Genomic DNA, 23,115 nt, shown 5'->3' with positions numbered 1-23,115 from the left:
TTCGTAGTGAACGGTGTTGTCAAATTCAAACCAAACTATATGTTCTGCATGCCTGTTATGAAATTATAGTTTGGTGGTATGCTAATGAGGTTAAATAACTTAGAATTGGAACAAACCAGCCAAAATCCGGGGAATTGTTTGGCTTAATCAACTGACCTAATCAACGATTGCTTTTAAAAAAGTATGTTTTCGCATTTGATTATTTTATATATATTAGGTGATGTGATTTATAGATATTTGGTTTTATGCAACCTACTTTAAACAGTTAAATTGATCGAATTTAAATTGGAAGTTTTTCCTATTTATTATTTGATCAAGACAACACTAGTGGAGAAAAACCAACGAAGGGAGGAAAAAGGCAGTGGGCTAAAGATGAAATCTTAGTCCCTGTTTTGATTGAAAAAGAAAATATAAGTTATGTAATTAACTGGTTAAATTCACTTCCCCATACTAGCAATCGGTAAGTTGACATAAATACACTTGAAATGCATCCTACCCATTTATTGGGTTTGACGTTTGAACAAACACCAATTCATTTAGTGGCTAGGGCATTTTTATAAAAAAAAAACTATAGTAGTAAAACAGTTTTATAACCTTTTCTCGTATAAAATACAGAGTTAAATAACGGAGAAATGAGAGGACAATTTTTCTATTTTTTAATTTACAAAATTTCTGTAAAAATAATAGTTGAAAAAAAGGCATTTTTGAATACCTTATTTGTTGGTTTCAACTTGGGACAGTGTTAGACTCAAATCTAGTTTCAATGGTTTGAGAAGACATCTAGCAAACCATAAAGCCGGGAAACAAATAGACGACATTAAATTAGAAACAAATGCAGTAGTAACTATTTAGTTCCCATTTTATGTTTATTATAGGTTTAATTGCAATTTTTTATTCCCACATTTTGATAAATGATATCTTCAACAAAAGAATTTGATGCATTTTACTTTTAATTTTTAAGAAATTTGTGAATTTTATTGTCCGTCATTTTATTTCTAACATAATTGCATTTTTTTTATCTAACTTTTTTTTAAGGCAAATTTTGCACCAAACTTTTTTATTTTTTGGAAAATTTTACCTCTAATTTTTTGGAAAATTTTACCTCCAATCTTTGTGCTTATTAATAAATAAATGATGAAAGGTAAAATTCACAAATTTCTTAAAAATTAAAGATAAAATATGTTAAATTAATTTGTTAGGAGTAAAATTGGCCTAAAATAAAAAATGCAATTAAATATTTATTATATTTAATAAGGTACAAATAAAATGATAGTAAAGTTGTGCCTTGCTGACTGGTTGTTCATGGGTTCGAATTTGAAAATAGTCTCTTTGTATATGCAAGACTAAGGCTGAGGAGATTTAGATGTGACTTTGTCCGTAACCGAGGAATAGTCTGATAGCTTTAGGCTGCATAGATCTCCTATTAAACTTTTACTTTAAAATTGTCTGATTTTCATTTCATAGTTGGATTAACAACTACTAGATGCTTGAGCAAGTTGAAGTTTTACTTACTACAATTCAATTCAATTTGTACATGTTCCATGGACCATGGATATAGAAGATCTTATTTGTATAATATAATCTAACAAACAACTCTCTTTAACTAACAAACCTATAAAATCTGTTAGGATCCCAAATAGGAAGAACTCATCAACAATTCATTTACATGTGGAAAAAGGGATATTATACTTGTCCATGTACTATGCTTAATCCAAAGCCCAAACCTGCATCAAAAATCCATGGAGGAAATGAGTTAGTGTGAAAGAAACGACTTAGTTTTATGATATCATAAGTGTTCTAATGATCATGGCCTAACCTGGATCTTGCCATCAGAGGAACCAACAAAAAGCATCATACCATCTGCATCTGATACTAATGATGTGATCTTTGTGTGACCACCAGCCATTTTGATTGAAGCAACCCGGGTGAGCTTATCTTTTAGCCAAACCTCAATGGTGCCAAATTTTGTGCCAGCAAATATGAAGTCACTGTTGATGGCTATGCGATGGATGTCAAGTCCAGTGGAGAGTGATCCCACCACCATTTTGGAGGAAAGTGAAAATATCTTTACATCAATTGAAGGAAATATCAGTTCAGCAAGCAAGGATGCATATCTATAATGAATGACAACAACTTTGATATAGAACTAGAATTGCCATTTACCTTTCCTGCATTTGCATCAACAGAAGAACCACAAGCAAAGAGGAAACCGTCATGAATTCGAAGGGAGTGTATGGTTTGTTTTCCCAACAACTTCCTTGTACCGGAGAAGAATGAATTGGATGTGTTTTTGGACAAGTCAACCTCCTGCCATTATTCACCCCCATAGTTTTTAAGATGGACAATAATTTCTAGAGAACTTTTTGCATGTGTAGTTGAGTGGCATGCTTTATAGATGGAAAGAACATGTGGATCAAAATGCTTTAGCACTCTTTGTTGGTTGGTTTATTAGGTAAAGAAACTACAAGAATATAAAGCAATGTATAAAGATGTTTACCTGGATGCTGTAACCAGAGCAGCCACAATACAGTTTGTCTCCAGCACCAGCAAGGCATTTCACATATTTGTTGAAATTGATGAGCTTTGGAGCCTCTGACCAATTAAAAACCTGTAACATCTCAAATTTTATTAATTTTATCTTGTGATGGAACTACATTTGTATTTGAGATGTTCAAGCAACATATTAAGCTTGCCTTAACTCCACTTCCTTGAGATACATAGCATGCCAATTTGGCATTGACCGTCAGCTCATACACTGGCTCCTTAACGTCATGAACATCTATGCATTTAATCTCATCTGGTTTGACTGTCCAAACCTGTACATAAGAAGTATTATTCAGTGGTGCATATTCAATACCATAATTATGCTAGAGGATCAACAAAAAGATGCAAGAAGTAATTAATCATCCAAATCTGTTCATGCAAGATGTTAATAACATCACTCTTCTACTGTTTTCAATCATTGTAGAGTACATGATAACTTAATCTGAGCTGTTTATCAAGTTTGAAATCAACTAATGATGAGAGATGTAAACATAAAAAAAAAAGCCACATCACCTCAAATCTTGGCAACAATTTTAATTCGTATGCACAACAAAATAAAATATTGGCTAACCAAGTATCAGTCCAAATTTTCTTGTGACATAGCAAGATAGGTTACCCGGATGGTTTTGTCTAAGGAACCACTGTATAGCCTATCATCTGAAGAACAAAGAGATGTTACAGCTTTTGTGTGCTCATGAGTTTCTTGAATCACTCTTGGTATTCTCTTTCTTGCATCCCATACCTAGTAGGAAGACACAAAGTGGTACTGTTAAGACAAATAGTGGGAAATAGGCACACAACCACACTGCTTCTAATTGTTAGGACACTCTACCTTGATAGTTCCATCAGAGTGTCCACTCAAGACCTGACCATTCATATAAAGCAAACAAAGCACCTCTCCATTTGAGCTCAAATCTAACTCAACAACTTCTTTACAACTCCACAACTCTGTCTATAAAATAGAGAATTAAAATAGTTATTTTTCTAAACAGATATATTACATGAAATGAATCACATCCCAAATTACAATTCTACTCAGTACTCACCACATCAACGGAGTTTAAGTTTAGTAAGGTTTTCATAATATCAGCAGCTACTGTTGAATATTTCTTCAGCTTCCTCATGATTCTGTAGATGCTTTTAGCATAAGCTCTAAGTGCTTCTTGAGCAACTGAACCATTGACAATTTCCAATTTAGTACTCCTTTGTATAAAACTCAAAGATATTGTATACAACTATTATAAATAAACCTACTTGGATCATTTATGAAATTTTTCAAAGCTAGGGTAGCTAGGATCTTTTCCTCCAGGTTCTTGGATGACTGCAGGACATTTATAAGCTCATCAAGCAAGGATTTGCGAGCAACATCCTTTATGCCGGTATCAGGAAAAGTAGAGAGCATGTGTGTGAGCCATGTGACAAGAACAAGGCAAGATTTTGCCATCTTTAAGGAATTACTCCTTAGGCATTCTTCCAAAGCTTGGAATATTGAACCATTTTCATGATTGCAAAGTACAAAAGCTACCCTTCTCTGCCAAGAGTTCATAGCATTTTTTTCATCCTCCTACATAACAAAAATTGGTGTTAGTAAGGAGAGAAATCAATTATCAACTAAACCCAAACATTAATCAAAATGCCACATAGCCCCAAACCATTGTTTCCATTGAATCATTGTCATACTGCCCCAACTGCTCCGCCTTAATTAAAGCATTGTAAGGTTGCTCAAATCCTGCAATCTTGAGCAACCAAGCTTCAGTATATGACTTTCCCGACAAAGTTACGTGTCCAATAAGAAATATTAAAGCATCGAAAGCCTTCATTTGAGTATTTGAGAAATCCTTTTGCCAAAGTGCTTCAATTAGTGTCTCTACAGCTTCTTCCCTGTAAATGCTCATCTTTCGTGGCTCAACCTGAAGGTTTGACAAGAACAAAAATATAGTAAGGAAACAGGGGAGCGTAAATTACATTTTAGTAACAATAAATTGGTCTCAAAAGGCTAACCAGAAGATCAATCTGAAGAAGAAGACTGGCAACAGCAAGCTGATGTTCCATTGGAGCCATCTGAAGATACACAAGAAATGTATGCATCGTACTAAATGCTCCTTCATCCTTGATTGTCTGTAATATCTGGTTGCAGACTGTCCTTCTATAATGCCATACAAATAATAATAAATACTATAATTGCTGATGGAAGATAATTAGCACTGCAAAAAACAGTTTAATATAACAAAGACGAACTACTGTAAATTAGAATGTGGGGAGTGTTTATGAGGAAAACATTTAGGTAAACCTTTGCTGAATACTATGAAAAATCTGCACCTATCCCACCTTCTGAGTTAATATTGGTAAAAAAACAATGATATTATTGTTGCTTTAGTTTCTCCAGTTTAGTGTAAACATATGTGTGATACTTCTAAAAGCACAAGAATATGGTGTCTATTGTTTTCTAACAGATAGCATCAAGGAACTAGACTCTAGTTATGCATATCCAAAATATTGAACAAGATAAAAATAATGGCAGATCAATGAATATTTCATTTGAGAGAAAATAACTGAATGGAAAAGAAGGTTTGGTTTGTGATAAGCAAGCTGCTAGCTTACCTATTCAATTGAACCAATTCTGAGAGAAACTCCACACAGATGCCTCTCACACTATCGTTTCCAGCATGAAATAATTCAAGAACAGGAGACAATTCAATTTTGTTTGCTATCAAGCTCTTGCAACCTTTTTCAGCTTGCATACAACACAAAAGTATGGAAACAACAGACCTCCTTCCTTCCATCCTCTCCAAATACTTCACTAAGGCTGGAATACCATTTTCAGAAACAACACTCAAAGCATTAAGGGACCTGCTATATTCATCCCCTCCTATTAAAATTTGCTCAAGAATTGCTATGGCAGCATCTCTGGGGTCTAAAACTAACTGAAAATCATCTGACCCCTCATTTTTGTTCCGAATCACTTCCACAAGAGATGGTATAAGTTCATGCGCAGAAAGCTGAGCAAAAACTGGCCTTAGTTGGTAAATAAGAAGAGCAGCCTCAGCCAAACCATTCTTAAGTAGAGTAGCCAAGCAATCAAAGTCAGAATCTACACTGTTAAGCGTTTCTCCAACTCTTTCATCTATAAAGATTAGCTCAGAAAGAATATAAATTGATGTTCTTAAAACTTCTCTATTCAGAGAAGCTGAAAGTATTTCCATCAAACCACTTATGATAGTTGGCTTTGATAAATAAGCATGAATCTGAGGGTCAGTCTTTGAATCTTTCCATAATCTTGCTATTTCCAATACAGCTTCTTCACATTCGTGCAAGTTTTCTGATGTACAAAGACTTGAAATGTAAGGTTTCAAGGAATTCATAATTGTTTCAACTGCAGCTTGAGTCAGCACACTAGTTGGAGATGTTGCGACACGCATAAATCTGTTGCTCCTTTGTCTAATGTAATTTTCTTTGCCCTTAAGACTTGGTGAATCAGTTATTCTTTGTGTAGTGGAGAGCATTGAGAAGTCTTTTGCAGATGGAGAACAAGAAGAACCCCTTGGCGTGTTAGCATTCGAGAATTCTTGCGCTAGCTCAGGATTCTGTTCTTTCCATGATGTTATCAATCTCTTCAAAACATAGTTTGTTTTGGGCAACGTATTTGCAGATAGAGGCTGCCGCGTAATGGGGCATGTTGTGTTTCCGGTTCTGAGCCACTCTTGAATTGCTTTTCTTTCATAGGTCTGGCCAGTTTCAAGGGTGACAGGATCACAAAATATCTGACCTGTGATTGGGCAAACAAAGTCTTTGGGTGGTTTTGATCCAATCATCAATTTCGGCAGCGAAATGCAGCTTTGATTTCCCTCGTCACTTTCACAAAGGGAACTGGCAACTCAAACATATTTGAACAACAGGAGTGAAATGATGTATTTTACTTGTCAGAAGCCCAAAGATTAGCATAAGAACTATAAGAGCATCCTAGAGTATATAAAAAAATACCAGAAATGATGATTACCTGTCATTTAGTCCTTGGCTATTCTCATTGTCATCATTCATACTGAGTGTTTGGTTATTGTTTTTCCTCTGAGTATTCTTCAAAGCCTATATTACAAAGAAACATTACATAGTTGAACTTGAGCAATAGCCATTACACTTGGCAATAATAAAATAGTTACGAGTAATAAATAACAAATGGGATTATAGAGATCTTATCTGGCATACCATTACTTCGTTATCAGAGTTTAATATATGATCTTTGCTCATGTCCAGAGATAGATGATCAGAAATAGTTGAGTCCCTCAAACGAGTAGACAGTAAGCGAAGATACTTGGGTTCTCTTTTACTGTTTGTATCAGGATTTGTAGATGAATTATTTGGTCCAGTTCTTGGGGAACCCAAGGGAGAGAAGATATCAGGAGAATGAAATTGATTCTTCTGGTTTGATAGAGGCGCCATTGCTTCGATATCCTCATCCTTGACCATCTTCATTTCTGGCGAGAAAATATTGTTTTTGTTATCTGAATCCATTGAAGCATCATCAAGCTCAGAATCTAAATCCTCTTCATTCTCATTCTCTTTCACGATACTCTCCTGCATGTGATAATTTATCATAAGGCCTATACACAATGCCACTCCAAATTCATGTACCTCAAACTATATTATTAAAAACAAGCATATAGATATCTTTGTATCACCTTAGCACCCCATATGGATGATTTCTCCACCTTTGAATGGCTGGAAGTTGAATTATCTCTGTTGAAATTCAGCATCCAGAAAGTACAGGTATTATGAGTCTCAAATGATATAAACCAATATAACAAACCTTTTGGTACTGAATTGTAGAACACATACAAAACACAAACACACATGTGAACACAGATTCAAAGAATCTAAAATTTATGTGTATGAACTCTAACCTGATTGTTTCATTTACACCATCTTTAGATCTTGGTGTCAAAGAAAAGCCAGCACTCTTGGGCAAAATAGGACCAAATTTTACAAAATCAGGAACAGACCGGCTCAACTCATGCATAGGAGTCATTGGTGGCTCAGCAATAGGCAACATAGGAGCCACCTTCTTGCCTGAAGTGGAATCAGAATTCATGCAATCCTTATAATATTTTGCGTATAGTCGTGTGTTCTCATCCAAGGATTCTCCATAGAGCTGCTCCATCTTTTGCAACTTGTCTAATTGATGTGGCCTCATAGAAAATACCAAAGACTCATTGAAAAATTGATCAAAGTCAGCTGTAAAGGACAAATCAGAAGAGTCAGGTATCACTTCCATCATAAGCCTATGCCTCTCTTCTGAATACCACCCCACAATTGAGCTCATGTGTGGAAGAAACAGGTTTTTCCAGAGTTCAGGAGCAAAATCAATCCGCGAGAAAAAGGGATCAACAATGAACATCTCAAGAGCATGGAAAACACAATTTTGAACATTGTTCCTCAACTTCCATAGGTAGGATAGATTTAGGTGTGCCCAAGCTGAGAGGTAGTAGTTTGGCACTCCAGCAGTCTTTTGCTTAGGATTCAACATTGCACACACTTGCAGCATTTTTTCGGCATAATCTAGCCTTGCAAGCTTAGTTTCCATGTTATAGGTATTGATAGCTTCTTCAAGGGCTTCAATACCCCAATCCAGATTTGCTAATACTGCTTGATCAGAGTATTCCACCTCAGTGTCCTTGTCACAACTTCCATCTTCAGCTGCCAACCTCTCTGCACACTGTTCTTTGTGTTGGGTTCTTTGTTCTTTGTTGATTAACCTATCTTGAATGAAACTATCAATAGTTGTAGTCAAGAATCTAACAATATCCTTCTGGTCCATTGTGAATCTGAAGTTTCCTGCCATCTGTCAGGTGCAATCACAATAAAGAAAGCTTAATAGAACTTTATCAAAAAACATGAAAAATTAATATACAAAGAACCAAATCCATAATCTGTAGAGAGTTGGAAAGTACAAGATCAGTCTAAGAAGATTTCATATTGCAACCAAACAATTGAAGGGAAAAATATAAAGCAAAGAACCTATAAGGTGAAGTCAATATTCATCATAAACCATCATTTAGGAAACACACTAAACTCTTCTAGCCTTCTAGGTACACCAGGGTTTTAACCACCAACTTGATTTGCAAATTATGTAAAAAAATTTAACCTAAGGCACTATTTCAAAGTCAAAGCATAAATCATTTTAAGCGTGACAATTGACAAGAACTAAAGAATGGTCAAGATTAATGTGTGCTGACATGAATGATGAATCCCTCAAGGCAAATGATTAAGAAAATGCAGTTAACGTTTCTACTATCCTTTTGAATCAAGCACTTTTCTCATACAGCGTTGAATAATCTATCCCTATTGGAAACAATCAGCACTTGTGCAAGTAAGTTGACCAACTAAGCAAAGAGCAAAAAAGTATTTATATATACCTAACAAACTTAACCCAACAGTTTGAATATCAATAAGTATATAACTACATATCAAGTCAGAATCTAAAAGGGAACAAGAAACAAAGCATGACCCTGAATATGATCACTCCAGATTAGGATTTTCCAAATAGATTAAGCCTTTGACCTTATTTAAGTTTCTCCGTCCCTTCTTTTCTTCAACCACTACAGATTTTCCAGCTTGGCACGTGAGTGAGAGGGTGTTATGGATGTTCTAGCAGGTGATGGTGGTGCACAAAGAGAAGTTAACACGTGTGGTTGCACTGCACCGTTGAACACCTCAAATTAACTCTGATGAAACCAAAAGCTGTATTTGACAATACAATAGGCTTTGACTTCAGTTTTGATCAAAGAAGAAGCTTTCTATGGACATAACGAATGGGCCAACATGTTGAAGCCATATAGGGGAGAATTTTTCCACCAAAAACAAGAAGAAAATTCAGAGGAAGACTATGATGCAAGGTTGGAAGTAGCTATGCCGGCATTGGACCAAGGCACGTAGTATTATTATAATGTTCAAAGGTTAAGGTACGTGTATATTATATGCTTTAATTATTGACAATGTGATTGGTCACGTATTACCGTGACACACCTTGGCCTTTGGGTTTTAACTTGACATGCTTGAAGTTGTGAAACAAACAATTCTCTTAGCCTTAGGACGGATCAAAACCAACACCCCATTAATGTCCAAAATACTCTCCTGTTTATTCCTGCTTTCGGTGGGATGGGGAACGTGGATTCGAAGCTCTTTTGACTGTTTTCCTCTTTTGGTTAGTGAAAAAGCAATGTTTGCGGTGTCAATATCACACATTAATAGAAATCAAATGCAGCTAATCTAACTCATTTAATTGAATGTGTGACTATTATAATTCTAGACGGATCTAGAGGGGGGAGAACAGTCCTCTCTTGTAACTTTTAATTTATATACATATATATTTTTAAGTTAATCAAGTCTAAAATTAATTTTGTATATTATTAATTATAATAATAATTAATGTTAATTAGTATAAAATTAATTGTGTTTGTTATTTTTATTGCAATACTGAACGTGATAACTAATATAAAATTGTGTAAAATTAATTATATGTTGGTTGTTATTATAATAACAACAATTAGATTTGGACACGTCACCGGATAGACACAATATTTAAAAACTTTAATTTTGAATTTTGTATAATATATACTTGGTTAAAATTTTCTTTTTATACTTTCATAAAAAATATTCGTCCCCACTTATTATCCATTTTCATAATTTTTATGTTCGTAAAATAAAATATTCAATAAATTATTTAAATCAACAAAGAAAAAATCATAAAAATTACATTCAAATCAAAATTATTATAATAAAAAAATATAAATTGACCGTAATAATTGAGATATTAATGTGATTATTGACAAATTGATTATCCTAAGTGAAAATTTCTGTTTGCTTTTATATAATGAAAATCATAACTATGTGTTATATTTTATATGTAACTTTATTTTAATATATTGGCATATGCATATCAATGTCTAAAAGAAAAATAAAATTTTTCCTAGTAGAATAAAATCATGAATAGTTTATTTGCTTAAAAATTAATTTAGACACTAATTTTTTTGTGAAGAAATTATTTTGATTTTTGTTATGTAATTAAATATATATTAATTATGTAAAAGAAATTTTAACTTTGATTGGGCCAAAAATTTTCATAAAAAATTTTATCCCTTTGAATTTAGTGAAAAAATTTCTACCTGATTTTATAAAAACATGTTTATCGTTATGTGTTATATTCTATATATTTTATATTGATACTTTCATGAAAAAATTCATTATCATTAGTTATATTTTTAAATATTTTTCATGTTTATAAAACAAAATATTTAATAGAGTATTTAAATTAAGAAATAAACAGCTATAAAAATAATTTTAAATTAAAATTATTACAATTAAAAATATAAATCCTACATATTAATTTAAATTTAATGTGATTTTAAGTAAATTGTTCTTCCTGTGAATTAAGTTAAAATTTCTACTTCTTTTATATATATAAATAACTATGTGTTATATTTTATATATAATTTTTATTTTAATATATTGACATATACATATCAATGTCTAAGAGAAAATTAATGTTTGTTCAGGTAGAAAAAAATCATGAATAATTAATTTATGTGAGAAGATAATACATAAATAAATAATTTTGCATGTAAAAAACAATGATTAATTGATTATGTTGATTTAATTTTTTTTGCATGCATTATATATTAATCATGTAAAAGAAATTTTAAATTTCATTTGGACTAAATATTCATTTGAAAAAAATGTATTTCTGTGAATTTAGTATAAACTTTTCTACTTATTGCTTTTATAAAAAAAAATTCATCTCCATGTGTTTTCGTTTATAAACAAAATTTTATTTTAATATATTGGTACATACATATCAATGTATAAAAGAAATTTAAAATTTGTTTCAGTTAGAAAATCTTGAATAATTTATTTAGGTATGAAAATAATAAATAAAATATGAATAATTATTTGCATAAAAATTAATTTTAAACCCTAAATTTCCATGAATAAATTAACAGTGATAAGTTGATTCAATTTGTTGTGTGTAATTAAATATATATTAATTATGCAAAAGAAATTTTAATTTTGATTAGATAAAAATATTTAGTAAAAATTTTTTTCTGTCAATTGAGTATAAATTTTCTTACTTCTTTTTATTTAAAATGCTCATCCCATGTATCATACTTTATAAGGTAATTTAAGTTTAAATTTGTGTTGATACTTTCATGAAAAATATTCATCCCCATTTGATTCATGAAAAAATGTGATTAGTGAATTTTTCAATGTAATTGACAGATTGACCAATGCTAATTAATTGACAAATTGACATACAAAACAAAATTATAAAAACGCTTATTTTTTTGGGCGGAAAAAAACTTCCCTTTATATAAAGATATAATTTCTATATTAATATGTTAATAAACTGACATATAACATCAATATATATATATATATATATATATATATATATATATATATATAAGAGAAAAATCAAATTTATCAAGGTAAAAGTAATTATTCAATAATTTACATTAGTTATAAGATAATAAATAAATAAAATGTATAATGAGTTTTGTAGAAATTAATTTGTGCCAAGAAATTTAATTTAATCATAATAATTTAGATGTTAATGCAGCTAAATTGTTCATTCTTATTAATTAAGTGTAAATTTATCTACTTGATTTCATACAAAATCTCTCGATGAGTGTTTGATATATATAAGCAATTATTATTGTAAAAAAATATATATATTAATTTTATTTATACCTTTTAAGTTACATAAAATAAAAGGATAAAACATCATTAGAATCCTTAAAAACATTGTCTCTTAGTCTTAAAAGTAAGATTTTTTTTAAAAAAAAAAGTCCTAAAACTACTATCTTTGTTAATCAGTTTAGTTCAAAATGCAAAATGACGTGTAACTTTAAGTATTAACATGTGTTTAAAAACTAAAGTGATTATAAGTATATTATTTTTTGAATTTCTTTAGTTTTACAATCTAATGTGACAATTTTTTACAGTTTTAGGGACACAAAAAGTGTTTTAGCCATAAAATAAAAACATGTTTATATAAAACATATTTTGTATTTTACATATAATTTCTATTTTAATCTATTTATATTAAAATGTCTAGACAAAAGAAATTTTTAAATAATCTATTAAATGGAAAAGATAATAAATAATTAGCCTAAAAATTGACTTTAAATATTAATTTTGGATGAAAGAAATTATAATGAGTCTATGTATTTAATTTGATTTTTGTCATGTAATTAAAGATATATCAATTATATTAAAAAATTAATTTAATTGAACAATTAGTAAACACATCAACACCCTATAATTTTAATAATTTTTAAGTTTACAAATCTAAAAATACAATTTTCTCACTAAAAAAACACAAAATTTAGACAAATATATTGGTTATAAAATAAAGATCAGTAGAAGTTCGATTCTCATAGATCATAATTTGTTTGCCAAATAATAAGTGTCTTGAATAGTAAATTTATATAGTTAATTTAAATGAGTATTTGGTGTACAATGTCTATGTCTAACTTGTCTTTACCACTTTTCCATGGTAGAGTTATTTATATTTGCCTGCCTATAAGGTTATTACTTTTATCTCTTCTTGATGAATCATGATGAACATGTTGATCATTATTTTTATATTTCAACTTGAATCTTTCTATATCAATATTTAGAAAAATCTCAAAATTTTGGAAACTTCCTGTATATTCATTGAAGAAGATTTTCTCAATTTACAAAAATTCCAAAACAAAAGATGTGGCTTAAATTTTTATTTCATGATTGTGACATGTCAAACTCAACTTTTAACTGAAAAAACCCATAAAACCCTTGCAAATTAAGGATTTCCGGTTTGTTCCTCCTCCTGTGAAGATGAAAGAAGATCTGTTGCTATTCTTTAAACCTTATGACCCTTCACACGAAAAGCTGTGGTACTTGCTCTTGCTATTATCTTTCAGAGTGAAACTACATGTAGTTACTCAAATGCCTTTTCTTTTGTTTTCTCAGGTATATATATTGGGAGGCTTTATGTCAAAGCTGGTGGGAAGCCCTTGGATATATTGTCAAGACTAAATGAAATGGTGGGAAGCCCTTGCATATTTTACTAATTATATTAAAATTTTGTTTTCTCTTCTTCTGCATTGTAGTTAAATTGCACTATTATGTGACAGTCTGGTCCATCTGTGTTTCAGCCCTGCTTCAATTACTTTCTGGGTGTAGAGCTACCAAGGTTTTATTTCACAATTGATATATTTTTCCTTCTGTTGTCTGTCTTTCCAGTGGAGATTTGCATTTGTGTTACATGGTCCTCCTGAATACCTACAAGATTCAGATATTGTTTTTGATCGATTTCAGGTCTGTCAACCAGTCTTCTCTTTTCTCATGTTGATTTTTCATTTTGGTTGTGTATGTAGGAGCCCAAGGTTGTCAATGGAATCTATTTAGGCGTATTGTTTAACTTCTACATGATTAAGTTATTACAAATTTGCACTGTTTGATTGTTTAGAGAAGGGATATATATGGTGTTTGGGAGCAATATCTTGGATTGGAACACGATGACAGTGCTCCAAAAAAGTCCTATGCAGTCAACCAGGTAAATATTGGGGATTGGCTTCTTTCTTTCCTTTGGTGGATTTCCCATTGTACCTGTTTAGGTGGTATATATGCACACACACACACTATCTTTTACCATAAAATGTGGATCTAGCACGGCCATTCAAAATTTAGGGTAGATAAAAACAATAAAAGAAAAAAGTGGTATTACTTTTTATGCATGATTAATTGATTATATTTTGTTACATCTAGCTATTAAGAAAATATAGCAACATAGAATTAGTTTTGATCCTGCAACCATAGATTTTCTGTAGCAATCAAAAACTAAATTGACCATATTTCTGCAATGTGATTTTAGGAACTTTTTGTCCAGTAATATAAACTGGACTTCTATGAACTGTTTCCTATTGGCATATATGGATAGGGTTGAATCGTTTTGGGTTTCTAGAATCTAAGTTGCATTGTGAGAAATATTTTGTTAACCCAAATCATCTTGAATGTATTCTAATTGATTACATGTATGAAATTAAACGCATTAAGGTCTACTCTTTTCGGTCTCAAATTTAAGGGAAAACACTATTTTGTGTTAACTAAGAAAGTTAGTTAACCACATTTAATTGCATCAATCTCAATTAAAAAATATTTTTTTTCGCAACTTATCTTTCATTGAAACTTGTTATCAGAAATTAAAAAAAAAAGTCATTGGAACTAACACCTCATTTAATAGTAGCCATTTTAGCAAAAGTGTGTTTCTTATATTTGAGACACGAGGGAGTAATTAATATAAGAAAATCTGTCCAGAAAGGCAGAAACTAAGCATAGAAGAAACTTATTCTAAAATGGCTTATTTTGTCAAATACTTGTTTAAGAAACATAGGAGGTTTTCAAATTATGTAAACCTAATATGGTATCAAATACAACAGTCCAGAGCAAGCTAATTATAGAGTCACAACAGTAACTCACAAATTGAGTGAATGAAATGGTGAAATAATTTATTCTAGCGGTGCCTGTTAAACTTGAGGAATATTCTGTCAAATAGCAACCATACCAACAATAATACTCTATGGACTATAGTAGTGGATATTGGGAACTAAATTGTCAACAAAAAAGAAAGATAGAGTAGGCTTTTGAGAAAACATTTTTTCTTTCATTTCCTGCTTTCACAATAAATACAGAAATGTTCCCTTGTTTTCACCTTGTTTCTTATTTTCAATGTCTGTACAGAAAACAGTGAAAACATCAAAAATATTATTTTCACAAATATTTGGAAACATGAAGCAAAGTGAAAATAAGTTTTTTGTAATTATCTACGAAAACATGAAATGAAAATAAAAAATAGAAAATGTTTACGACCGGACAATTGGTAACTTAATCCTAATGCAATGACAACTGTGAATATAAGTCACTGGGAATAATTTTATGTTGCAGGTTTCAGAAGTCTACAATGATTATTTCTCAATTTTGCAGAACCGTCACACATTTGAGAAGCCTGTGAAAATCTACAACTAGGAAAGATCTCTATCATCTCTCAATCAATCAGTATATAATACCTTATGGCAGTGACACTTGCAGTGTTATGAAGGTGATAACAGAAGTGTAGAGAAGAAATACTGTCAATCTTCTCACGATAAATGTCTCAGTTTTATAGATTTATTGCTTAAGGGATAAGTATATAGCCTTGATCTGTTTTTTCTGGTGGTTAAAACTCATTCTCAATCACTCGTCTTGTAGATTGAGTTTTAATTCCTCTGTAAATGATGAATAAAATTTTGGGTTGGATTTTGTATATAAAATTCTATTACGAGCTTTTGCATTTGCATCTATTATTGGAGAATGGAGATGTAAGATCAGGAAGTACATATTTCTGTTGGTCCTAGATGCATTTTTTTTCTTTTTTCTGACCTTAAACTTACATTAGAGATACTGGTTTATGTAAAAAAAAAATATTTAATAAGTTATATCAAATACAGCTTATTGAAGTAGTTTATTAAATATTTTCTTAAAAACTGTATATTTCATATTTATTAATATTAAAAAAATTAAAAAATGATTAACTAGCTTTATAAGCATTAAAGGTGTAATCTAGTTCTATATTGTATCTAATTATAATAATGTTGTGATTGACTTCACATTCATACATTTTGAAGTAAAAAAAAATGATCAATCTTTCTTTCTTTCCATGTTTTGTCTATGGATATTTTAATATAAAATAATAATCAATAAAAAAAATTTAAACAAAATTTGTAGAGTTATAGATTTAAAATTTAAGTTACGTTAATATGAAACTAAAAAAACATATTTTTCAACAATATTCATTATCAGTAGACTTATAAAATATTAAAAGTAGAAAGATATATTATAAAATGTCTCATAAATATAACATTTAGTTTCAACAAATAGTCGTACTCAACAGTTTAATGTCACATGTTTTTATTTCACCATGGAGATTCTTTATCATTTGTTTTTATTTCTATTTGCAACAAAATGATTAAATAGAATAAATAATTTATAATGATTTAAATTTAAATTTATATTGTTATGATTACTAAAATATTATATCACAGTAACTTATACTGTTATCCTATATTTTTTAGTTTATTTTTGTAAGAAATTTTTTTTTATGCATTATTAGTGTATAAAACTTTATTGTCAAAGTGAGGGGAATTATTAGTTTATTTTTGACTGAATTCGAATTTATCCATTCAAACATGGGGTGAAGCAAAAGAAGAAGCAAAAAGCATCACACCTAATGAATTTATGATTTAACGGTACCTTAGTTTGCATAAAAGGATTTGAAAATCTTGTCTGTCTCACTCTCAAAGGAATTTATGCAACAAGACAGCGACACAAGGTTCCCACTTCCAGATCTACTTCTGTTCTGTCAGTCACCACAGATAGTTTAACTCCACTCACCTCTCACCGCAACCTTAACTTACTATGTACCTTTCTTCTTCTTTTCTTTGTGTAAAGTTTAAAACTTGAAGCAAAACCAATTGCCCCATTTGCCATTTGGTGGTAATAATCGATCGATGGAGTTCACTGAATCTTACAAGCAAACGGGTCCCTGTTGTTTCTCTCCCGACGCTCGCTTCATTGCCGTTGCTGTTGATTATCGTCTCGTCATTCGGGAGACCGTTTCTTTCAAGGTTTCGTTTTTTTGATACCCTTCTTCAAACGCTGCTTCAATTTTCAATTTTTGTTTTGTGGGTCCCATGGAGTGCACTCTTTCTAGTTTTGAGTTTCTGGGAGACACTTTTAGGAGAATTTAAGCTTTTAGGAAGAACATGGGAGTCCTGGCAAGGAAACGGGATCTGGGTTTTCTTTCTTGTTTCTTCTTTTTTCATACATGACAAAAAAAAAAAAAATCTTTTTTTATCTTCTCGCCAGGTTATTTTGCATATGCATATTTTTGAGGAATTAGAGAGTTGTGGTGATAATGGGGTTTATTTAGAGAAGTGAAGCTTGATGGTTCTTTGTTAGATACTTAGATTTGTAGGAAAATAAAATAGGGGTGATATCCGGTGGAGCATGATGATTTATGTAGATTATTATTGATGCAATCCTCCCTAGGAAGGGACCAATCACTAGAACCATGAGCAAGAGGCTCCAAAAAGATTGGGCTAGAGCTGCTGAAGAAGGCCCTAGGGTTCTCATGAACCTTAGGGTAGATTTCTGAGCCCATGAGCCAAGGTTGGGTCCAATTATCTTTGTACATATTAGACTAGAATGTCATTATATTTGGTCCTTGTATTTAGGGCTCCATATTGTAGGTAGGGTACCCTAGAAATATAGGATTTTTCAGCCCTTGTATGGAGCTTGCATCAATTATTATGTCTTACTCTACTTCACCATTGCTTCTCATATGATCTTTCTATACCAACTTATAATTGTGAGTGTATATGATGCTGTTTCTTTACCTGATCACTTCATGCAAAATAGTACAAGCTTGTTCTTGAAGGAAGAAATATATGCTTTTTGATGGTGAATGATGTATATTAAAAAAATATGGGTAATAAGATAGTCAAAGAATATATTTGGGACTATACTCTCTAGGTTTTGATGAGATTTATGCTAATTATATACTTTGGTGTCATGCGCTTTTTCCATCCGACTCATTGATTAAGCTGCTTAATTCCAATTATCTGCCTCTAGTTCCTGGTTTGCAATCATTCTTTTTGGCTTATGCAGGTTGTGCAGTTGTTTTCATGCTTAGACAAGATTAGCTATATTGAATGGGCCCTTGATTCTGAATATATTCTTTGTGGTCTCTACAAAAAGCCAATGATACAGGCTTGGTCACTGACCCAGCCAGAATGGACATGCAAGATAGATGAAGGACCTGCTGGTATTGCATATGCGAGGTGGAGCCCAGATAGCCGCCACATACTCACCACATCAGATTTCCAGTTGCGTTTAATTGTTTGGTCATTGTTAAATACAGCTTGTGTGCATTTACAGTGGCCAAAGCATGCTTCCAAAGGAGTTTCTTTCACTCGAGATGGAAAATTTGCAGCAATATGCTCAAGGCGTGATTGCAAGGACTATATAAATCTGTTATCTTGTCACACATGGGAAATCATGGGCAATTTTGCAGTCGACACTCTAGACTTGGCTGATATCGAATGGTCACCTGATGATAGTGCTATAGTGATATGGGATTCACCACTTGATTACAAGGTAGCTTCGTTCTATGTATGGAAAATCTTTATAAGATTGCACCCACTGGCTTAATGTTTTTGGGTAACTGGTTCCATAAAATGATACTGGAGGCTTTTTGCCCAAGAAGTTACAAGGCCATTTCTTGTTCTCTTTGAATTTTTCAGCACAAGGTAGTAGGAGCCTTGTCCTATATAGTTTCAAAGACAAAAGTGCTTTTATGTGAAGCCATGTGTTAGATATAAACAAAAACTATTCCATCACTTCCTTGACATGATAAGCTCTTAGGATCACTAGTTCACTTAAAAAAAATAATTAAGTCCACTAAATAATAACTATTGTTAAGATCCCTCATCATCAAAGTATACGACCCAAGTCTGTATAGTACTTCGATAGCCTTCCTTGAGGTAGTTTTTAAAGTTGAATTAGGCATTTTTTTGCCCCATCTCTGATCCCAGATGCAGTCCGACCCCTGTATCTGATTTTAGATATAATCTGGCCCCATGTCATCCAAGCCAGAATGCAGATTTGACCTAGCACACTTTCATACTCTTGTTTCTAAACTCAAGTTGGTTCTTAGTCCCACTGCACCCACTTAGGTTTGACAGGGGATGTTAGTGTAATTAATGCAGCTAAATATTTGTGTAATCTTCATCATTAAAGCACATGCATCTGATAATCAAGGTTTCATGCATGCCATATATCACATTATACAATATCACAATTCATGTGTTTTCTATATCTATGTAATAGAGTTTGGGGACTCTGATTTCTCATTGACCAGAAAATGAAAAGGCAAGTTACAAAGAATATAGTCATCTTTATATATACAGAGAGACTTGAAGTCTAACCGTAAACTAGCCCTATCTGTTACAAACTAACTCTGGTTAGAGCTATAACAAACTGAGTTAACTGACAGCTCACAGATAATAGAAAACAAAATACACAAAGTAAAAACACTTGATGGAGTAAGTATACTCTAATCATGTGTTGCTTATAGTCTGTTGCTTTTGTATAACTCGCTGGTTATGCTATAAATTATTGTCTGAAATTTATGCTGTATTTGCAATTACCTAAAACTTAGTCATTTATGTTTGATATAGGTTCTAATATATTCTCCAGACGGAAGGTGCCTTTTCAAGTATCAAGCATATGAAAGTGGATTAGGGGTTAAAAGTGTGTCCTGGTCTCCTTGTGGTCAGTTTCTGGCTGTGGGCAGCTATGACCAGATGCTGCGGGTTCTGAATCACCTAACTTGGAAGACATTTGCAGAGTTAATGCACCCATCTACAGTCCGTGGTCCTTGTTATGCTGCTGTTTTCAAAGTACTCCTTTTAGACACTTCCTCTGTTGATGGTATCACAGAGATTGAGAAATTTATTTACCTTGTCCCTGAAATTGCAGGAAGTAGATGAGCCACTACAACTTGATATGTCTGAACTATGTTTGAGTGATGATTTTTCCCAAGGGCATGATGGTAAGCACAATTGTTGTGGGAACCAACTTGCAAATTGGTTTTCTGTACTTACATGTTTCTGTAATTTGTGAAGACCAACTCCATCCTATGAACAAGCCAGTTACTCATTCCATTAGCCATTGGATTTTTTTTTCCCATTACTTTCTTCCTCATTGCTATAGATGATTTAAAAGTATAAAACCATTCTTGTGTGTTTACCTAACAAATTAAGCTTCGGGTGACATGATATTAGAGTCTCTATGAACAAGTGGTCTAGAGTTGGATCCTTGTTTTCCTCATCCTTCGAATAAAAAGTTGAATTTCATCACAAGGTTGTTAGATAGACATGTGCTCTGTGCATTGTCCAAACTTCAAATCCAAAGCCCTTCTGCATGAGGGGCGTGTTATAAAATAAAAGTATGAAATCATTTATCTGCCTTTACCTAACAGCTTAAGCTTTTTGGATAGTTAGTTCATGACACTCATTCTTTTTTTCTTTTTGTTTCTTTCTCCAAAGCAGATTCTCCTGAAGAACCCTTTAGAGTCAGGTATGAGGTTATGGAAGTTCCTATCAATTTACCATTCCAAAAGCCTCCTGCCGAGAAACCTAACCCCAAACAAGGAATTGGTAAGCTACACATCTCTAGTTTTCAAATGCCATAAATTATGAGCTTTCTTGGCACATAGTTTAATAATCACATAGAAGCAAAGGCTAGGGTTCTCAATTCCATTATTTGTGTAGTAAATAGGAAGAAATGGAATTTCTTGATTTTGATATGATTTTCTGATCTACACGAATTTTGGGTTGCCTAAGTATTAGTGTGAAGCAGAAACATGTCAATAAAGACAGAGTTGGTTTGTAGCTTGAACTAGTGATTAACTTCCCAAGGGTTTTGGAAGTTGTGAACTAATCAAGTGACCCAAATATGGAAACACAACCTTTCACGTTTTAGTGAATACCTTGTAAATCTCCGTTAGTTATTGTTAGTATCACATCATCATAATATTATTCAGTTTCTATCTTAACATGGTCTCAAGGCAGTGCCATCCACCATGACTTGTAACACAGTTTCTAGGTTTATACATCAACTCAAAAATATATACTAGAGACTACTTTATTATTCTTTCTCTGCAGGCCGGACTTATAAGTTATTCTATCTTTGGATTGAATCCTTCATTAGTTCTTCATATTCTTTATTGATGATGCTTTGGTTTCTGTGGTATCCCATCAGTTTCCTTTCAATTGTAGTTTACTGAACAGACTGAACCATCTGGTTGTCTTTGGACTCATCGAATGTCTTCTGTTGGTTTTGCTGATAGCTTTTGGAAAAGCTATAAATAAAGGTTCATGTATGACTAAATTCATTTTTATTGCAGGTATTTTGTCATGGAGCACTGATAGCCAATACATATGTACTCGTAATGATAGTATGCCTACAGTACTTTGGATATGGGATATTCGTCATCTTGAGCTTGCTGCAATATTAGTGCATAAGGATCCTATCAGAGTGGCAGCTTGGGACCCAACATGCACACGCCTTGTTCTTTGCACCGGAAGCACTCACTTGTATATGTGGACCCCATCTGGCGCCTATTGTGTTCATGTTCCTCTATCGCAATTTACTATAACAGACCTGAAATGGAATTCTGATGGCAGTTGTCTACTTCTTAAGGACAAGGAGTCATTCTGCTGTGCAGCTGTACCCTTGTTGCCAGAATCTAGTGAGTACAGCTCAGATGATTGATGATCACGAGGGAATGAAACAAAATGATGGTAAAATATGAATGACCCTGTATTTCTGTGCATCTGGTAGACAAGACTCCAAGGTTTAAGATCATACAAAGTCCTGTTGGTGTAAGGGTGTGTTTGGCTGGAGTATTTTAAGAAGGGAAAGTAATTTTCAAGAGAAAAAGAAAAGGCTTGGTTGTTATTGTTGCCTCCAATTGATCAGGGAAACTATGGTGATCAAGCATTTTCAGGAGGGGCAATGGAGCAAAGCTATGTAGTAGCATTTGGAAAAATTCAATGGCCATCTCGGCCCTTGTTGTAGGAGCATAGATTAAATTGAACATTAAACAGCATTCTGCTTTCCTGTTTGATTTTTAAGGTGTAATGCTGTTGATTGCAATGCCATCTATTTATCTATGATATTTTAAACTTAAAGTGCAAGTTATGATTTTGCCTCGTCAATTTCCTTTTATGCTTATTTTATGTTGCATAAGCAATTTTTAACTATTAATAAGCTCCTGCTTTTACTTTTCAACACCCTTGCGTCATATTTAATGTCATCCAATACAATATAGTTTCCATTACTAAATTCTTTGTAACTCAACATAAATACAAAATAATTCCTTTTACAAATGTTTTTCCATTACTATATTTGTTAAACTTAACAAAAGTGCGTGTCTAGTAAAAGTTTAACATTCATTTGCATTATGATTTTTTATTTTTTAGTCCCTAGCATTTTGAATTTTCATTGACTTCCTAATCTAAATTTTGAAGGATCAAACTCTTAAATTTTTTCTTCTTTTAGTTACCACTTTTTTTTATTTTCCAATAATATCTTTTTACGCTGTCATATATAATTAAAACATTTTTTTTTATTGTAAAGAAACATATATGTTAATGAAAGAGAAGTGATTAATTAATTTAGATAACTCTTTTTTTTAGAAATAAGGTATCCCCTTTAGAATTATATCACATCCCGAATATGATAATGAAATATAATGAATTGAGATGATATTTTGTAAGTATATAATTATTTTGAATAAATTTATTATTTTTCTATTTTCCGATCGTGTGGAAAGAACAAGATATTTTTTTGTTCTTTCTTCAAATGAAATTGTAAATTATTCGTAATAAGATATTGATTACAATTAAAAAAGTTTTATCAATAAAATTTTCATTT

At 32.1% G+C, this 23,115-nt stretch overlaps 3 protein-coding genes across 5 annotated transcripts; 2 read left to right on the top strand and 1 right to left on the bottom strand.

Annotated features, from left to right (window-relative positions):
- Positions 1-1,429: 1,429 nt before the first annotated feature.
- On the bottom strand, positions 1,430-9,469 carry LOC114372227 (putative E3 ubiquitin-protein ligase LIN-1). Of its 2 annotated transcripts, none has more exons than XM_028329692.1 (17): positions 9,047-9,469; positions 7,443-8,380; positions 7,221-7,278; positions 6,748-7,116; positions 6,542-6,627; positions 5,146-6,411; positions 4,546-4,690; positions 4,197-4,454; positions 3,799-4,108; positions 3,591-3,715; positions 3,377-3,496; positions 3,161-3,286; positions 2,694-2,816; positions 2,498-2,608; positions 2,164-2,307; positions 1,817-2,065; positions 1,430-1,724 (listed from the first exon to the last, which is right to left on the bottom strand). In XM_028329692.1, exons 2-17 carry the CDS (start codon positions 8,378-8,380, stop codon positions 1,707-1,709), a joined length of 4,446 nt encoding a protein of 1,481 aa, XP_028185493.1. In that variant the 5' UTR covers positions 9,047-9,469; the 3' UTR covers positions 1,430-1,706. The 2 variants fall into 2 exon arrangements, with proteins under 2 accessions (XP_028185493.1, XP_028185492.1); XM_028329691.1 differs by having other exon boundaries at positions 9,100-9,469.
- A 3,944-nt stretch (positions 9,470-13,413) lies between these two features.
- On the top strand, positions 13,414-15,603 carry LOC114371798 (ubiquitin carboxyl-terminal hydrolase 12-like). Its single transcript, XM_028329129.1, has 4 exons — positions 13,414-13,548; positions 13,822-13,896; positions 14,048-14,134; positions 15,523-15,603. Exons 1-4 carry the CDS (start codon positions 13,414-13,416, stop codon positions 15,601-15,603), a joined length of 378 nt encoding a protein of 125 aa, XP_028184930.1.
- A 1,205-nt stretch (positions 15,604-16,808) lies between these two features.
- LOC114372116 (WD repeat-containing protein WRAP73-like) lies at positions 16,809-22,397 on the top strand. 2 transcript variants are annotated; one of them, XM_028329528.1, is made up of 6 exons: positions 16,812-17,240; positions 18,283-18,771; positions 19,854-20,075; positions 20,155-20,227; positions 20,727-20,834; positions 21,584-22,397. In XM_028329528.1, exons 1-6 carry the CDS (start codon positions 17,124-17,126, stop codon positions 21,949-21,951), a joined length of 1,377 nt encoding a protein of 458 aa, XP_028185329.1. In that variant the 5' UTR covers positions 16,812-17,123; the 3' UTR covers positions 21,952-22,397. The 2 variants fall into 2 exon arrangements, with proteins under 2 accessions (XP_028185330.1, XP_028185329.1); XM_028329529.1 differs by lacking the exon at positions 20,727-20,834 and having other exon boundaries at positions 16,809-17,240.
- The last annotated feature ends 718 nt before the right edge of the window (positions 22,398-23,115 follow it).

Source organism: Glycine soja, chromosome 10 (assembly GCF_004193775.1).
Source record: "Glycine soja cultivar W05 chromosome 10, ASM419377v2, whole genome shotgun sequence".
NCBI lineage: Eukaryota > Viridiplantae > Streptophyta > Magnoliopsida > Fabales > Fabaceae > Glycine > Glycine soja.
The sequence above is the reverse complement of the archived record's forward strand: the minus strand, read 5'-3'. Positions and strand labels throughout refer to the sequence as shown.

Excerpts from the sequence above, each read along its gene's own strand:
- LOC114371798 (XM_028329129.1), top strand. The coding sequence starts at position 13,414 with ATGAAAGAAGATCTGTTGCTATTCTTTAAACCTTATGACCCTTCACAC. Across the intron at positions 13,897-14,047 it reads TTGTTTTTGATCGATTTCAG|AGAAGGGATATATATGGTGT; the intron begins GTCTGTCAACCA and ends TTGATTGTTTAG. Across the intron at positions 14,135-15,522 it reads AGTCCTATGCAGTCAACCAG|GTTTCAGAAGTCTACAATGA; the intron begins GTAAATATTGGG and ends TTTATGTTGCAG.
- LOC114372227 (XM_028329692.1), bottom strand. The coding sequence starts at position 8,380 with ATGGCAGGAAACTTCAGATTCACAATGGACCAGAAGGATATTGTTAGA. Across the intron at positions 4,691-5,145 it reads GAATTGGTTCAATTGAATAG|AAGGACAGTCTGCAACCAGA; the intron begins GTAAGCTAGCAG and ends ATGGCATTATAG. Across the intron at positions 3,497-3,590 it reads ACTTAAACTCCGTTGATGTG|ACAGAGTTGTGGAGTTGTAA; the intron begins GTGAGTACTGAG and ends TCTATTTTATAG.
- LOC114372116 (XM_028329528.1), top strand. The coding sequence starts at position 17,124 with ATGGAGTTCACTGAATCTTACAAGCAAACGGGTCCCTGTTGTTTCTCT. Across the intron at positions 17,241-18,282 it reads GGGAGACCGTTTCTTTCAAG|GTTGTGCAGTTGTTTTCATG; the intron begins GTTTCGTTTTTT and ends TGGCTTATGCAG. Across the intron at positions 20,076-20,154 it reads GTTATGCTGCTGTTTTCAAA|GAAGTAGATGAGCCACTACA; the intron begins GTACTCCTTTTA and ends CTGAAATTGCAG.